This window comes from Pagrus major, chromosome 2, assembly GCF_040436345.1.
Source record: "Pagrus major chromosome 2, Pma_NU_1.0".
Taxonomy (NCBI): domain Eukaryota; kingdom Metazoa; phylum Chordata; class Actinopteri; order Spariformes; family Sparidae; genus Pagrus; species Pagrus major.
The window spans coordinates 5,788,029-5,806,831 of NC_133216.1; the positions used below are offsets into that span (position 1 = coordinate 5,788,029).

The window sequence follows — 18,803 nt, forward strand, 5'->3', positions numbered from 1 at the left end:
GATGGTAGCGTAGCTGCTGAAGCTCTCTTCCACTCTCCTTTAATTACAATGGCGCTCTATCAGTCCAAAGTAGAGACCTCCCAAACACAGTCGCTCTCCTCAGCTGCTCTTCCACTGCACCCTTTCTCCCAGGGCCGACTGCAAAGCTCTCCAATTTCTAAAGCGGTGCCGGGCACAGTCTCAAATATCAGCTCAGGTTTTAATCTGACCACCTAATGGGATTATTCAGACACAGGCCTTCATTACACACATGAATGAGAGAGCAGAGCCAGGTCACCCCTGCTCGAGAACACATCCTCCCGACCAAGTCCAAAGAGGGGTGAAAAATCCAGAGGATTGAGGGAGTGGAGAGAAAAGGGAAAATGTTCTCCTGTAATCCTCTCCTCTAGCATTCTCCGCCTTCCTCTGTGAGTCTTCCTTCTCATCAGTCCTTTAATTCAATCTTAATTAGACGGCTTTTTGCCTTGCACTTCTAAGGGTGCCAAGACTCAATATTTACCACTCAGAGAGGTGAAAAGACACAATGCGAGACCCTTAAAACTACAGAACAGCGGCAGTAAAAGATGATGGAGCAAGCTTTCAAAGGTGCTCTCCATCACCTCCATTTCTATAAAGGATCAAGTGACACCACCTCTGAACACCCATATTTGAAGAATGTCCACACTAAAGATCCAAGAATGCGTCATTGTCCACAGAAACTATAGACATGAAAGCTGCTGTTAACATTCAGGTATTTTTGTGGCTTTCTGGCTCGGCACATCCAACTCCGAGGAGGCCTTGAAAACAGGAGATGAAGTTTCTAAAGGACTCGTTAAGATGCTTTACTAGAGGGGGGAATGGACTGGGAGGGGTGGTTGAGTGTTCAGATGCTTCTGCCTCCGTAATGGAGGTACTCTAAGAGCAGAGAAAGAAGCTCTGAAACACCAGAAAAAGCTCATCAGATCACTTCAGTGCAGCGGAGCAACACACCGCTTTCATTCTGCAACTCAAAGAGGTGTGTCGGCGAAGAGGACAGCCCGTTCTCACAGCGTTATCCAGCACACTTCTGCTCTGCACTTATCCCCTCACAAGGTCACATCTCAACACCACCTCCCATTCAGCCCACTGGCCTTGTGCTCGCATGGAGATAAGAAAATGGCAAAACATTTCTCCGTTTTCTACCAACGCGTCACCTTTGTCCACGCACATGTATGAGTATATGAAATCGGAGTGGCTATGGTGCGAACTAATCACATTACAGAACGACTAATAATAAAACACATTTGAAATGGTTGGGTTATGTAGGGGTGTTTGACAGCACGGAGGAGGGAGGAGGCGTTCCACCAGCACGCCATCGCTACCGGCAACACCTGCCAACAGATAGATAAAAAAGACCTCAAAGCAGCACAACAACAGCCCTGATACTGTTCCAGGCAACAAAAGGCTGTGTATATTAACACCACTCTGGAAATATGCAGATAGTGGGGTAACCTTGAGTTGCAACGACTCAAACGTACTATTGAGATTAATAGGTGCCAACATGAGCTATGAAAGGCTATAATTCAATCCAGAGAGGCATGATAGATTTATACAGGTGAAGAATAACATGAAATACTGCAGCTATTTAAATGCTGCTGCCATGCGGTTCTGTGTTGCATTAATCAAACTGTTCTGAACACTCGGATTATTCACTATCTCCGAACAATTTAGTGTCAAAATCCTTTGTATCCTGATGAGAGCTGAAGTTTTTTGTGTAAAACAGAAGTGAGTCCTCAAACCAACTTTTCTTACAAATAGCGCCTTTAAGAGAAACTCATGATGACCGAACTCTTGATTGTTTCAGAGAGCCAACGTTACAATGTAACCAAATGTTACATCATGTTATTACCTCCACCGAGGAGGCTATGTTTCCGCCGGTGTCTGTCTGTTGGTTAGTTGGTTTGTCAGCAGGATTACACAAAAACTACTGAACGGATTTCCATTAAACTTGGGCGGAGGATGGGTCTCTGTCCATAATGGACCCGGATTAACTTTTTGGGCAGATCCAGGAATTTTTGTCTTACTTTTATGAACATTGCGCGAGGGCTTTTTTCCAACATTTTCGTTAATTTCTCAGGGAATAAGGATCTTGATGAAAGAAATCTTGAGTCTATGAGCACAATTTGATGTGGATCCAGATAAAAATCCAGATCTAGCAGATTTAAATATCTTTTCTTCGATGCTGGATTTGGCTTCATCGGAATTAAAGGGGACTATTTGGCTTTGGCGGAGGTATGTGCTCTACTACAGAAGTGGCACTGTAGTGTTTTGTTATGTAATATGTTGTATTATGTTGGCAAAAGAATAAAAAACATTTTCTGAAGCAAACTAACATAATTATATTTACAATAATTATAGTTATAGATGCACATTTATCACTGCGTGCTCTCCCTCTGAGTCATTCGTGTAGAACAGAAGTGAGTCTTTAAGAGAAACACATGGTGAACTGATTCAAAAAAGATGAACAGTCTGACATCTTGTCGTGGAAATGACACATCGGGTCCGTGCCAGATTTGTGGCTTCAGAAAACAAAACAACAAACATTTGGAAGCGGGGTTTTGTATTTCAGTGAAAGCTCCAGTGCAAAAAAACAACCAGCAGCAGCAAATGTTCAAAGATACTGAAGCAACAGAGGCTTTAAAGTGGGAGAAACTGTATCACAGCTCTGTCCTGCAGGTACAGTTTCTGGGTGTGCTCCAGTCATGTCTGCACATGAAATAAAGAAGGAAAGAGACAGGTATAAACATTCCTGAGTCTTAGCGCAATCACTTGGACGGGGTGTTATGACAGAGGCTGGGAAAATGAGAGAGGATTTTCAAAGAGTGGTACAGGGAGTGGTGCTCTAATATGACTAAATGAGGAACAAGCAGCAGACAACAGGAGATGAAGAGTTTGAGGAGTGGCGACAAGGAGGGAGAAGAAAAGAAGATGGAGCGAGCGCCTTTGAGAGGCAGAGGAGTGACAACAGCAAATAAAGAGTGGCGTAATGAGCGAGTGAGGACGGGGACAATCGGGGAAAGACGCATTAATTCAGTGATTCCAGCGATCCTCATTACTCCCTTGTCTGAATTTGCCAGTGGTCGTGAAGTCATGGAAATGTAATGCTGCCACAACGAATAAAAGCTCATCTCTGACAGGAATTTAACATGCAGCCGGGGGAGGCAAAGCCGAGGCAAAGCTCCTTCTCACCCTATCACACACTCCCTTTCCTATATCTACCATTTTGTTCAGTTTGCCAACATTTTTTTTTTTTTTTAGCTTTTACTTTATCACTGATTTATCGGAGGCATGAGCTCATCTCATGTGAAGGTAAATGCCACTCGCGCCATTAAAAAAAACCTCCACAGTTGTAAGTGAAATGTGACTCTATCCAAAAAAAACAACACATTCAAGGCACAGGATGTGCTGGAGGAGATAACGCTGTGAAAGGCTGCTGGCATCGACACACTGGTGACATCATGTGTGGCATGTTGGGAACATGCAGCTGCTTGCAGGACAGTCCTGTCAGAGAAACAGAAACAGAGACTGCGTCTTGTTTTCATCTCTGTAGAGCAGAAACGGCACGTAGCGTCTGGCATCTGTTGGTGACTGGTTGATAAGTTGATCAGTTAAAGAAATAAAGTCAAAATTCTTTAATTCCAGCTTCTTTAATGTGAATATTTCCTGGTTTCTTTACTCCACTATGACAGTAAACCGAATATTTTCAGGTTGAGGACATTTAAGGACGTCATTTTGAGCTTTCTGAAACAATGATTGACATATTTTACAATTTTCTGTCAAAAACTCAACTCAACAATGAAATTCAATCATTAGTTGCAGCCAACTGGTGACGTAGGATTCACAACATCAGCAGTCTCTGAGTTACAGTTATGGTGGTTTGTAGTTGAAATAAACAACAAAGTCAAGTCTATAATGAGAATGTCCAAGAGGACAAATTAGAGCACAGATCCCACATCAATATTGTGATTGAAGGTCGTGAAAAGTTCCCGGAGAGAGGGCCCATTTGTGCCCTCGTTGATGTAATATGGTTATTTTGTGCTGTGGGGGTTGTAATAATCATTTGTAATGCACCTTTAATGAGCAATGAATATTTACACCGCCATCTAAACACCAATGCTCTTTTACAAATCATGTCTGCTCATAAGGTACCATTATAAATGCTCCTCGACATTTTCCCCGCTCGCCTGCATGTTGCTGTGGTGCTAAGTGGGAAGTGCTGTAAGGATGAGTTATTGGGTCAGCAGACATGCAGCAAACAAATCTGCATGTTAGTATGCGTTAAGCCAGGAGAGGTCGGGGCACTGTTTGTTTACCACGTCCTACCCCCAGCTCCTCCTCCGCTGCCTTTCTTCTTGTTGTTTTTATGTCTCCTTGTTGTTATTTTGGAGCTGTGTGTGTAATGAGTGAATCACCACGCAGCATCAGCATCATCAGCAGCAGCAGCAGCAGCAGCTCTGGAGCCAGTGGTCAGACCCTGGGACAGCGTCTGACCTACTTCATCAGGCTCTCAGGGAGGCGTGACAGATCCAACACCACACGAGTGGACGCCGAGGAGGAGGAGGAGGACGGAGGGAGCAGAGATGGGCCGAAGGGGGCTCAGCCAATCCCCCTGCTCCATCTGTCTGCCACATCCCTCTCCTCTGCATATCCTCCGGAGAGCAGAAACAGCAAACCATGCAGAAACAAATGTTAAGATAAATCACTACGATCTCAGCTGCTCTGCACTCACGTGCTCTCCCCCGGTGACATTTCCATTTCACTCCCACAGCCGGGCTATCTCTTCTTCTCCAAATAAAATAGACCCCCTTTTACACACTGAGTATCCCCCCCCCCTCCATTTTATGCAAAACGAGCTGCAGCCACAATGTCTTCCCCCTCAGTGCTTTTCCTAGCATAGCGCAACGCAGCAGAGGCTTTATGGGGCAGCCTATGGTGTGCGAGCGAGGGAGCGGCTCATGCTAATGTCTCATTTGGATAATGAGGTGTATTCTTGGCAGGATCTGAGCAGCGAGCACCCCCCCTCCTGTAGTGAGGACGCGGGGGCTAGAAAGTCGTTCTATCGGCAGATACGAGTCCTTCTAGGTTTGGAGACGCCTGATCGGAAAAGTTAAAGGGTGACGAGAAGCTGGCAGGGAAAGCAGGAGACCAAGACACTGAAAATGCTCCTCAACCTGCCTGACAGCATGCGTGTACTTGAAGTGAGGGTGTAATGATATACAAGATATACACATGTGGCCTTTGGATCTATGAATAATGCAGGCGGCGATGTGAGAGGCGACAGTGCAATATGCTATAGTGCACAGATTGAGACAGACTCCAGCGTGACAGGCGAAGACAAACAAATTTCACATTGCTGGGGGAGCCTCTGCAGCGCTGACATCATAATGTCTCTTGTCTCTGTCAGAGGAAAGAAAGCGACAAATGACTGCGTGGAGCGGCTCTGCTGTTAGATGTCAGTAATGTGTGTTGCGACGCTTGCTTTATTCGAGGGTGTTCTTGCTGCGGACTCGCAATTTTTTAATCGCACGGAGCGATCGGGGAGCTATCGTGTTGAGAAAAACCGACAGACCTCGCTGTGACGGAGAGCGCGACGTGCCTGTGTCTCGGCTGATAAAAAATGAACCATCAACTCTTTCTGTTAGTTTCAGTTTGGTGGTGCTTGTTGTGATCAGCGAGGAGGGACAGGAAGTGTTTTTAGAGAAACAAACAGGAGAAAGTCAGAGTTTACAGCATTTCTGCAGATTAAACTTAAAACAGTTGAAGCATTTAACATGTCACAAAGGCTTCCTTAAGGTCTCGTCCTTAAAAGGTCCAGAGTGGATTTAGTGGCATCTAGCAGTAAGGTGCAGATTACAATCAACTGAACACCCCTCGTCTCACCCCCCCCTAAGGTGGCAACTAAAAATGTGAAAAACGCGTAGGGCCCTCTTTTAATGCAACATGGCGGACTCCATAGTAGAGGAGGCGCTCCCTCTGTTGATATAAAAGGATCTTTCTAAGGTAACAAAACACATCGATTGATAGTTTCGGGTGATTTTACAATGATGAAAACATAAATTTGAGTATTTTATTCAATTTCTCCGATTTCTCAGACCTCCCCAGGAGGTGATCTGAGCAAGCTTCAAGTCCACATTGAGGTTCCTTTAACCTGTGTGTTGTGAACACAAAGCGCTCCAGGTTTGCTTCGACCTTTGCCGTTGTAGTTTGGCCCCCTAGGCTTGCCATAGCTGACACTGGGACACTTAGAAAAACAAACACAGAAGCATGGCCGCTAGCAAGGCCTGTGGACAAGGAGTAGTTTGGTCTGAGGAAGAAACTGCGGTGCTTCTTCAGATATAGATTTAGGAACATATTAATGTCAAAAGTACTTCTAAGAGTTTGGTGAGTTTAAAAAGGACGATGAAACATCTTAATTTGATAGGATGGGTAAAAAAGGCACGACTGCATCACAGGATCTTCAAACCATCAACGTCAGCAGCTAATTTCTTTGGAAAGTAGAAGGAAGGAACTGCAGAGTGATTTTAGACTAATGAGGCCAACACCTGTCTAAAAGATACACGTCAATGAAATGCGTTATGCTTCCAGTCGAAGTTGCAATAAATACATCTAATCTGAGCTCAGAGAAACTTCTCCTGCTCACAAATTGAAATTTATGCTGAGAAAGCTTCCTTTGCCAGTGCCAATAACTCGCTGCTGCTTTCCTGCCAAACTGGTGGCAAGCATTTGGAATCATTATATAGACATAACTAATATTCCCGGCAGTGGCCTCATTTGCTTGTATCGGTTATGCAGAGCCAAAAAATATTAAAGTGAGATTGGTGGGTAACGGGGAAAAAAAGTCTACGTAGGTACTTTTGAAAGGATGTCAGCCCCTCTCAGTGCCACCGTGACTCACTGTCCTCGCTCATCTTTGCACTGTAGGACTTGGAGGATAGAGAAAGTGACAAGGAGTGAACGCCAGGAGTTGACACAGGCTGTTACATAAAGCCATGTAAACAGCATCCTGCCCTCTCTTCCACCTCTGCCTCTGCACTGCTTCCAGTTTCTGTTTGCCTGGGAGCCCATTTTCTGGAATCCACTTTACCTCCACACTAAATTCTAAAAAATCAGACCCACTGAAGCATCTTCTCCAGTCACAGGGATACCTTTATTTATTTATATTTCCATTTGACTGTCTATGTTTTATTCATCTCATTTTCACCATGTGTCTCGGATTTTTTTTTTTTTCTCTCCCAACTTCATTTTCTCACACAGGAGAGAACTATTGCTTGTTCAGGCGAGCGTGAACAGATGTCGGCAGCCGCTGCCCGTGCTTACAGAAAGAACCATCCTCGCGCTTTCTCGGTAAATTGAAGCGAACGCTCTCACTCCATCCAGTTTAACCCGAGTGGTAAAGCCATGTGGCAAAGCTGACTGCACCTCTGCTCTCTAAAGCAGCTCGGTGCCACAGCCCCGACAATAAGGGGATGAAAGTTAGCGCTGCCGGGTCGTATAAGTGGAATCGCCGAAAAGGTTCACATACTGGCTGACCCCGAGCTGATCCGATATTATCCTTCACAGCTGATCCGGCTAATGTGGCAGAAATTATGCATTGTCTCTGACTCAGTCCGGTCGCCATCGCACAAAGATTAGTGCTGCTGTGAGGGAGAGTCAAGGTTAAAAAATATCTAATCAAGTTCCAATGATTATTCAAGTGAGTAAACAAACTAATTCTGGAGTGAATGCACTGCGTCACTAAGAGACATTTCCCGATATGTCACATAAGTGTAGACTACCGAGGGAAAAACACGCACCTCCTCTCTCACGGGTGATAATGAAATAATTGTAAGGCCGTCGTGACAAACCGGCCATTCATCGCGCCCTGTTATGCGCTGGGAAGAAATTTAAGAAGGCCGCATCGATTTGTTTTGAGCACAAAAACAGAGTGCGATGGTGGAAAAGCTGATTATCTTAATGAAAGGACTGATTCTGCTCTCTTAAGTTGGGGAGGATTTTTTGAGGTTTAACCACATTATTCAGCCCTCTTCCTGTGGCTGTGTCAGCTGCAATATTTTTGTTTGCCTGACATTCCTGGTAGATGGTTAAAAGCTGCAGAGAATGAATCATCGAGAATAACTCTTGATTGTGAGGCTGTTTAATTGTCTCTATTTTTTAACATGGCCTCTGATTCCCGTTAGTAATTACCTGATTAATCAGATCTGACGACTTGTCAACTTTCCCTCAAGAGATTTCTGATGTGAATGTGAATGAGAGAGGTATTTGCTAAATGGACGCCCATTACATGAGGCTCATCTCTCTTGCTGCAGATCCGCTCCCCTCCCTCTCCTCCCTCTTCTTCTTTTTTCCCTCAGACTTTCCTTTTACCTCTTTTTTTTCCTGAGAGCGAGGATTGATTAAAACAGGAGAGTGGTTCATTAGATTCTGACAAGCGACACCATATCTGCAGAACACATGTCCTTGGAGAAAGCCATCTTAGCCCATGCGACTTACCGTCGTCGATGCCATCTCCACAGCAAACACTATCCCCAAACTAATTGAAACAAGGTGCTCCGTGGCCCCCGCTATCTGCCGAGGTGACAGTTATGCGGCTCCCACAAATCCGCCCATGAAAACTGAGGAGCTTGATTAAAATGCGCCTTCCTTAAGTGCTCCATCAGTGTTGTTTCCCAGTGTGAGAAAATAGCTTTTCAGTGATACAAACAAGTTGTCACGGACATTTTATCTTCCTGACACTGGAGGCAGGGTTGTCTCACTGGCAGGTGTATATTGCTGCGTCAATCTGGAAATCAACTTCAAAATGAAAACAAAAAGCGCTACTGCCAAAACCATGTATAATGCAGCTAGTGGAGGCACGTTTGGATACGTCTAGGCCCTGATAGTGACAGACCTATGCACAATGGTGGTGTGAAGTGCTTGATGGATTGTTTAAGTGTCACATTTGTCATTGCTGTGATGCAGTTTACTGCAGGCTAAAAAAGGCCTGATTTATTGAGACACAGAACACAGAACTCTGCAGAGAGCCTCGAAATCCAAAGCCAATAAAATGTGCCCTTTAACAAGGGAACGGAAAAAAAAAAAAAAATTATTCATCATGTGCAGCTCTTGTCTAGAAATGATCAGCTCTGGCTGCTGTGTGAGCTGCTGAACAAACGTACTGCAGCTATCGGTCTGTTCACCTTCCCTTTCTGCAGAGAGCACTTAGCTAGCATTACCGAGGCCCGGTGCTGCAGCCTTGAACAGCAGCCAGCACTGGGCTCTCTCGCCTGCCATGTCTCGGCCAGACCTGTCTGTGGCACAAAGATGCTCTTTGAAGTTAATGAAGCATCAGCATACTTCTTTACCTCCACCATCGGGTCATTATGCACAGCCAATGTCAAGGCTGCACAGAGTACATCAAAGAATTAGAGGGGGGAAGCTGCGCCCACCGTCAGGTTCACCTCCACCCGTGTCATCATAACCGATACAAACTCTGCCACACGTTCACTGAAACGTCTCCTCGCCGGAGAGATTTCCTTTACACATATCCTCAAAGCTTAATGGTGTTCTGTGGTCGTGCAGGAGATTACGCTGACAAGGCCACAGTGAGACAGGAACGGGCTAGCATTTCACAACATCAGCAAAGAGCATTGTATGATCCTGCTGTAACATATCCATGTTGCACCTGCACGAGAACACAAGGACAGGACAGCTCTGTCCCTGTTCGAACACGCTGCTGCACTCGACCAAACCACGCTCGTGTTTGACAGTCAACTAGAGCTGTTTGTGAGCTCCTGCAGTTTGACTGGACGCCATGTTGGAGCTCTGAACTGCGCTTTCGGAGAGGAGAGGCTGGCTCTTCTCCCTTTAACTTGTCACTGTTACTATGGGAACTGGCAACATGCTTTTAAAGCTTGTACGGGACCCTTTGGGAGCGTATCCTAAACAGAAATTCAGGATTTCTGCAATATAACAGTATGGAACAACACTTGCAGCTCACATCCAGCCAGCTTATTACTGCAGGGGACACAAACAGACCATTAAGTGCATGTGTTGCCATGACAGTGCTTAGAAGAAGTCCAAATATCAAGAATGGAGTTCATTTAGCTAATTGGAAAAAGATAATCAAGTTTCAGGTGAAAAAAAAAAGTTGAAAACTCTTTGTGTTAACGTGTGATCACACTGGATGATAAAGAATTATTATGTGGCTTAATTACTGTCAACATGCAGAGCGAGAGGATGTAACGACTTCTGTTTTCACAGCTTTAACATCAATCATTCACATTTCCTTTAACCCGCTGCTGATTAAATACAGAAACAACTGAAAAAAAACAAAACAGCTCAGATTTAAATTTGGTATGCAGACAAATTGAAAGTGAACACGCTCGCATTATGTACCCACTCTTTGTTCACCTCACTCACTGTATGAAATTAAACGGACAAATGATGAGAATAAACAGAGAGACTATGGGGACAATAGCAGTGTGGTTTGTTAATTTAAGCAATCAATGAAAAAGCAGAAATAGAAAATGACTTTGGTGCCTTTGTTTTGCCTTTCCAAAGGGATACAGTACTTTATTCCAAACAGTACAATTTCATTTTAACACAATTGCTCAATACAAGCTGGTGCAGGGTGATTTCCTGATAGTAGATTACTTCCTCACTTTCCTGTCTGACAAATAAGGATTGTTCAAGCTCCTTTGAGATGTCTATTATCACTCTACTAACCCTCCCTACTTTGCATGAGCAACTTCTCACAATACAGGTACTGACATCACATCCTACAAAAGCTGCTTTGTCCTAGCCTTACCCAAACACACTGAATGAGAGGAAACAGGAAAACAAAAAAAGAAGGTATGCAATGATACAGTAAGGCACAGCTGTTCACTTCACACCAAGCACAGCGTTCCCAGAGACACAACATGAGTCAACATGCAAAGCAATGCAAGTTAGAACACCCCCGCTTCCCAGAAACCAAGCAGCACGAGGAGTAAAGGGAAAAAAGTCTTTCCAGTCCGACCAGAGCAAAACTGTCACAGTCTCCCAATACCGCACACACAGCTGCTCCCAATAGAAGGAGGTTCCCACATTTTGTAGGACGTATAGCAAAGTCAGATCTGGTATATACTGTAGCAAAGGGCTTTGAGTGCAAAATATGGTCTCCTATGGATGAGAACCACAGTGCGTGCTTGCCAACAATTATGTGGAAGGCGAGGGAACTGAATCAGTTTTGTTCAGCATTTTATTTTCCCCAGAAGACAGAAGAGACAAAAGAACGAACGCAGAGCTCAAGTACAAAAGACGCACACGGGCTGTTCGGAGAAATGTGAGCATGAAGCGAGCAAACTATGATCAATACAGTACCCCTCACCTCAAACCCCCATTTTCCTTCATGTTATTTTAGGCGCCGATGATAGACCTGCTTTACACGGCTCCCACACATGGGATGCGTAACAGGGCCGGGTGGGAGGCGGCGGCTGTTGCGTTCTCACAATGTGTGTGCAGCTCTGATAGACAAACACTAGGGGCTTTTTTTTTTCTTTCCTCATCTAACCTGCCACACGGTGCAGCAGGGAGCCGCACAGCCGGAGGAGGTGGGAACCGCTTGGAAAACACACAGGCAATCTGCTACAATCAGCTGGTCTGTGAGCGTGCATGGATACTTTGTGTTTATTTGGGTGGATGGGGGTCTGATGGGCCCTGGTAACATTTATAGCGGGGTACTGTATTGACGCAAGCCATGCCAGAGTTACTGAAGAGACAGAGAACGGAAGGAACCGGCTTCATCAACCTACCTGTGATGTTGACGTCCACGATGCCGGTGCGAGTCCCGATGCCGTTGGTGGCGTCACAGACGTACGTGCCGGCGAGGTCGTAGGTCACGGGCCCCTTGAAGAACAGAGTGTTGTTCTTGATCTCCACATTACTGGGAAGGGAGCCGTTCAAGCTGTGGTGAGAGAGAGAGGCAATAATATAGACACCATAAAAAGGCAGAATTACACCAGACCACAGAAGGAAAAAAAAATCCTCTCCTAGGAGCCGCAAAGCAATTCAAAGTGCATGAAAAATACAGTCTCCAGAGCCAAACAGACCTGGATGTGTGTGTCGGAGCTGAGATAAATACCAGGAATATTTGACAGCGATATATTTCAGCCATCATCCATCAAGTCCAAACAAAATTATGAGGACAGGGAATCCCAGCAGGTCCAAACAGGTAAGACATAGCTGATGCCTGAGGACATAGGCTTTTTTGGCATGAGGAATACAAAACAGACAGTGGTAGGAGGAGGTAAGGGAGGTGGTGTGTGTGTGTGTGCACTGCTCACATGGCTGAAGTCAGAACTCGGGGGAGCTGTCAAGAAAGGCAGCTGATCAAGCGATAAATGCAGAATCTACCAAAATGCCGGGCTGTCAATGAGAACCGGAGGCCGTTTCTCCTGCCTGAGGTGTTTGTCTTCATGGTTCGCTATCTCTACAGCGTCCAGACTCACTCATGTTCTCCGATCAGGTCAGCACACTTTGAGGTCACGGATCATGAGCGCAAAAACCCTCCGTTCTATTATCTGGACCTTTCTATGGAGCCCGGAGGCTGAAAATGAGATCTCATTTCATGATAATTAGCCGTTTCCTGTTAGCTTCCTTCTAACAGCTTTATCAGTACAGAGGATCGATGCTGCAAAATAAAAAATAAAAATAAAAAAAGACTCTACTACTTAAAAGTAAATAGAGGCATCACTTAATTTATAAAATGTGACATTAATGAACATTTTTTTTATTTTAATTTCCTCATTAACCTCTGTGTTAATCCCACTATTATTTACTTTTCCATTTATTTTATTTATTTATGAATTCTCTACATTGCTATAGCTCAAGTAGAGCTTCAAACACCACCGTCATAATATTAATTTGCCCTCCGGTCTGATTGTGGTGGGCTGCTGGCTGTCGGTGGCCGTTGTGGCTTCCTTAAACAAAAAGGATGCGGCAGAGACTTTTTCCTCCCTCGCTCCTGGGCTCGCTCTCTGTCGAAGAGACACTTCGAGATCCGCAGTTGTGCAAGAGCACTAAAAACAATGTAATGCTCCATTTATTACAGCGAGCGAAAAACAAAATGACATTACAGAGAGGCAACAAAATTAGGCCTCATGCTAACAATGGCCACACATCAAGCACTTGAGCTTCACTAAACAGGCTTTCAACAAGGCTCTTCAACGACGCGGGGAAAGACACAGCGACAAGCTATTTGTTAATTATTATATCATAAAAAGTCTGTTAAAAAGCAGCTGATCCATACGCGGTTAAATGATTTTCAGGATAGTCGGTATGAAAAGCACAGAGTATTTTTACTCTCAGCAATAAAGTGTTCAGAGTTCAGAACAAAAGTAATAGAAAGAGCTACGGTTGAGTTGTTTTTTCATATGCCACTATGGCAACACGTTTGCAATGGAGCTGCAAAACAAGCTTCAATACAGTATGTCACGATTCAATAATCAGTTACCTTGTGAGCCGCTATCAAATGCTGAGTTCTGCAAAGCCCAATTGATTTGCTGCAGAAATGAAAGGCTGGCAAACTGCGATTCACCACAGATTCTGCCGCCATGTCTGCATTTGTGTGAGACATCAGAATGTGTGTGTGTGTGTGTGTGTGTGTGTGTTGAGCCTGAGGGGCAGCGAAATGAAAGGCTAACAAACAGCTTGAGAGGGATGCGGAGTCTTTGCTCGTGTGTGTGCACGTATGTGACGTGTGTGTGCAGATGTGGGTGTGTGGAGGGTTCAGTGAGGGGACTCAAAGACACTGTAAATCAATGCGCCATCTTAATTTGACTGTAATCTGCATGTGGAGGCGGCTTTTAAATGCAAGAAAAACATACTGTGCGTTTTATTGTTATTTTATCGTCATCTATAATCAGGTCCCACAAAAAGGCAGTTCACATAGCAACAGGCAGCTGATTAGAAGAGATGATAAAATTCATTCAGAGGAGAAATTAAGACTTCTGTCTGGACTTCAAACTAACTAAATAAGTGGCGACTTCATTTAATCAAACATCCATCTGGTCTGTTGGTCTGAAAGTGTTCTGTCATTCATCTTCAATGCTGCCCGTGACGTTTCATCCTGTTTGAGGAGCCGCAGACGACAGTAAGTGCTTATGTTGAATAAGTGGGGCATCAGCTTCAATAGTCCCTGTGGTGGAGGGATTGGCTGCACTACATCCTGCAGCATTAACATTACTTCAGAACAGGGGTGCCCAAACGTTTTCCTTTGGAGGGGCCAAAACTGGAACGTAACGGTGGGCCACGGGCCAGAATCAAGCACCTACTGTACTGTACTGTACTGTACTGTGAGATCCCCACACTCCAATAACTGTCTGTGCCAGGTGTAACTCTGCCTGCCATGCCCAGATAATAAAAAATAATTAATAATTAGAGATCTTACTAATTAAAAGAGCATTTTTACCTCATAAACATCATCATACATTTATTGCTATGTTGATAGCTGAATTGAACCTTCAGGCAGGCCTGCAGGCTCCACTTTGGGCAGTCGTCCTTTAAAATAAACCTGACTGAAATATGATTTAAAGGCGCATCAATAAATCTGTGATTTTCACCGACTGCTATTGAACAGTTCACTTACGACGGCCTTTAATCAATGTGGATAACACAATCATACGTTCACAAAATAAATAAGTGACCTTCCGAATTAGAGTGTAGTCACAAGGCAAAATACAGTAATAATAATACTGCTTTTTTATTTATGGGATTTCATCTTTGACTGACTGAAAATGCACTGCGGTGAGATAATGTGCGCGCTGGAAAATTGCTTTTTGGCACCAGAAAAGAAAAAGGAAATATTAGGTCTGAAATCTTAGCACAGAGGTAATTGAGTTATTTGTGATAATAAACAACTTTTCAGCCCTCCCCTCCCCCCCGCTCACTGAAAATGATTACAGTATGCACTTAAAACAGACTCGGCAAATGAGCATGGAGACTTGAGAACGCCTTAAAAACAAACAGCAAAGTTCAAACCGGGTGCCTGCTTTTTAAAGTCTATTGCAGTTTCAGCTCCCCATTAACCCAGTTTAGGAGTATCTGCGGCTTTATGCTCTAACAGAGAAATCGAAGACGCTCGGATGCTTTCTTAAAGGATCGTATACGTGCCAAGACTTTCTACGCACTTCACACAACATAAAGAGAAAGTGTGAAGAGTAACATAAATAAAGATGTTATTGTTTAATTATAGCTATCACAATGAGCCAAATACATGAACTTTAAAGAAGATCTCATACTCAAGATACATACTCGTGGTAGAAGGTGATGGAAGTATGGCACTTAAGTATAACTTTGAGATACTTGTAGTTTACTGGAGTATTAACATTTTATACTACTTCATACCTTTACACCACCACAACGTGGCAAATATTGCACTTTTTATTTAACTGTATGTATTTAACAACATAAGTTACTTTATGGACTCAGATAATTAATACAGAATGTAAATCAGCTAATAAATCATGATGTCATATTAGCTCCACCTTTACCAGCTGCAACATTAAAGTGATGAACACATGAATGCATCAATAACTACAATCCAGTAATGTAATATACACTTCTGAAACAGACCACTGTGCTTAATAATACATTTACTTTTGGTACTTTAAGTATATTGTATTACTGCTACTTCAGTACTTTTACTTAAAGGTGTATTATGTAAAAACCGGCCAGATGTCGAAGTCACCCTCCAAACAAACAGGGGTAGGAATATCAAGACAGAAATAGCTAACTGTAGCTGCTGTTAGCTAGTTAGCTCACTTTGCTATGCAGCTAGTGGTCCTGTTAGCTGACCTTACCCGAACTGAGAGCTCTGTTATTGTGTTATTGTGGTTTTTAGCTAACTTCCTGTCTGTTTTGCAGTTAGCAGTCCCCTCCCCCCTCTCCACCTCTCACTTGCACGACTACTTTATTTCTTTTTTTCTTTTCTTGGAGCATTTTTCTTTGCCTTACGTATTTGGAAGTATAAGCCGTCACTGCTAGCAGTGGAATCGGTAGCTTTCCCTGTTCCGCTAGTAAACAGGAGGATCGTGCTCTCTGCACGTACACAAGCAGACAGGACCGCCTCTTTATGGACTTCTCTGTTCTGATTGGATAAAGTGGGCAGGGATACCAGAAAATGTATTTTCTCTTTTACTGCAGGAGCACCAAACACCCTGAGTCAGTGATTACTGTTGGAATAGAGAGCTATTTAATACCTACTTTAATAAGAAAATATCGACTACAGCAGCTTTCATTTTTACATACTGCACCTTTAAGTAGGATTTTGAATCCATTAACCTGCAGTATTTCCACACTGTGGTATTACTACTTTCAATGATCTGAGTCCTTCTTTCATCACTAGAAATACCATAAACATTTGATTGTGTCTGGAAATAATGCGCATCTGTATCAAAGACATTAATATTTATTGGATTTGGCGACACCTCCAGTGTGTGTGTGTGTCCGTGCCTGCGTGTGTGTTTGTGGTTAAGTGTGACGCAATCCTGCCAGCCTGTTCCGGATCCTTCCGTCACAGCCTTGTGCTGACCTCCACAGCAGAGCCCAGGGGAACCTTCACAACAGATTTGGCATCTCATTTTCAGTGCAGCAATGGCCGTCCCCTCCTATCTGTCAGCACAGTGCCCTCGTCTTTCTAGATCACATCTCCTCACCCTCCTCCTCCTCCTCCTCCTTCTCTCCCCTATCTCCCTAAATCTCCCTTTGCTTCTCTTAAAAAAAAAGAAAGAAAACCCAAACCCAGGTCCAATCTCCTCTATCTTCCTTGGCTGCTGTGTGTATATCAGTGTTTCTGCCCTGGGAGCTGAAGCTACGCAGAAGAAAAGGGAAGGAAACTCCCCATGCCTCATTAAAATCCAACAGTGGCCCTTGGAGTAGATACAATGAGGGCACAATGGTCTATTAATCCACATCCACTCAAGTCCAGTGACATATTTCTCAACTCAGCCTTCACTGAGCAATTACAGAACAAATTGCTACATTTATCTCTCAATTTTACCGTATAATACTTTCATTTAAAACCGTGATATGCTCAGAAAAAGTTGCTTTGTATTCAAAGAGCTGCGCCAACTTTTCCTTTTTTTATTTGGTTTTAAATTTGCATCTGACATCAAAATACAGTTTGATCAGCGCAAATTACAGCAAACAACTCTGCATTCTCGTTGTTTTCCCTCCATGTCTTGGTGCTTCTGCTCAAACTGCATCATTTCTGCACGACCAGCTTTCATGTCATTACTCAAAGCAGATCAAACCTCGGGATTATTTGTCGATTCCCAGAGGCCCTGAAACATGTTTGTATCTCTTCTCGCTCGTGTATTTGCAGCGATAGTCTCTGAGGCGGAACCACTGATGTCAGCCCCGCGGTATGCCGGCCTAATCCACGGCTCCTACTCCTGCTTTCAGCCCCTCTCCTCTGTGTGTCAGGGACAAACCGCTGCCTTCTGTGCCCTCCGGTGAAACACAACAGCACTAACAATGATGCTTTCTTACCTCCTCTACCTGCATGCTGGTCCTCAGACTTCAAAGCAAAACCCCCAAAAGCAAACCAAATGCTGCTCTGTTTGCGTTTATCTCCCAGTATCTGTGACCATCAGGCAGATAGGGGTGTGTGCCGCTGCTGTAATAGGCCCATTGTGCTCTGCCTCGGGTCCAAGCCTTATCTTCATTACACATTTTATAAACAAACAAATAAACAGAGACACATTTCTGGAGAGGACGCGGGAAGTTGGTGTGTTTTTATCTTTGGAAATCACTTTCTTGTGTATGCCTTGAAACAAATGTTGTAAAAGAGCGGCCTCCGCTCGATGAGGCCATTCTATAAAATTGCCTTCTTGTCCTGTAGAAAAAAACATCTTGTTTTTTCTCAGTCAGAAACCTAACGATAGAGAAATAACACCATGCTGTCTCGTCTTCTCAGCCTTGAGGGGTTTTGTTAGGGTTCAGGCAGACTCACAGTTTCCACTGGTAGATCGTGACAGGGGGGTTAGCATCAGCCTTGCAGGTCAGCTTAACATTCGGACGGTTCAGGTACCAGTTTCCATCAAAGCCCTCGATCTTCACCTCAGGTTCATCTGCAAGGAAAGGACGCCACAGTCAGTATATCCCTCCACAACATATTTCAAAATCACCATACTGTACCTCTGCTGAAGCAAGTCAACTATTGTGAAAAACACATGAACAAATTCTCCACTTTTACACTTTTAAAGATCCTCAACACAGAAAATGTCTCTAATGTGCGTCTGACTTTTTGCAGGAAAAAGCATAATTACCACATGAAGATCCTTAAAATGGCAACTTTTCCTTCTCAATTCATTAAAAATTCCAGAATATATGAAAATGCTAATATTTTTTCCTTTCACAAGTTTAAATGCTCTGATTCTCAGTCTGTGTGCACTGGAGGCTTCACATTTCCACAGTTTTCACAGTTTTAGCGATGCTGCTACTTCTTCACATTACTTTAAATTCAGTTTATTAAGGAGGGCTGTACAGAATGTACTGTAGGGGTCTTCTAATGAAGGTCTGTCCATCGTCATATTTTATGACATCATCACCATAAAAGATGAAATACAAACATCCTTGAACAAAAATCCTCAGTTTGAATAAAGTGAGTCATTGGGTTAAATGATGTGTCGAACAAACGCACACCCATTACACAATCATTTCTTTTATAATGACTAAAGTAATTTGCCACAGTAGCTGAAATAGGCTTTTGTGATTGTGGTTACATAAATGTTATATATGATTGCTGTTAGACTGCTGCGTTAATA

The 18,803-nt window shown here is 43.7% G+C and overlaps 1 protein-coding gene across 2 annotated transcripts in view; it reads right to left on the reverse strand.

Moving 5' to 3' along the window:
• The window catches only part of nectin1b (nectin cell adhesion molecule 1b), a 165,018-nt gene that overhangs the window by 90,102 nt on the left and 56,113 nt on the right, over positions 1 to 18,803 (reverse strand). For both annotated transcript variants that reach the window (XM_073483120.1, XM_073483128.1), the window contains exons 4-5: positions 17,990 to 18,107; positions 11,790 to 11,941 (exon numbers count right to left, since the gene is read on the reverse strand). In XM_073483120.1, the coding sequence (XP_073339221.1) occupies positions 11,790 to 11,941; positions 17,990 to 18,107 (270 nt within the window). The remainder of the gene's footprint in view (positions 1 to 11,789; positions 11,942 to 17,989; positions 18,108 to 18,803) is intronic.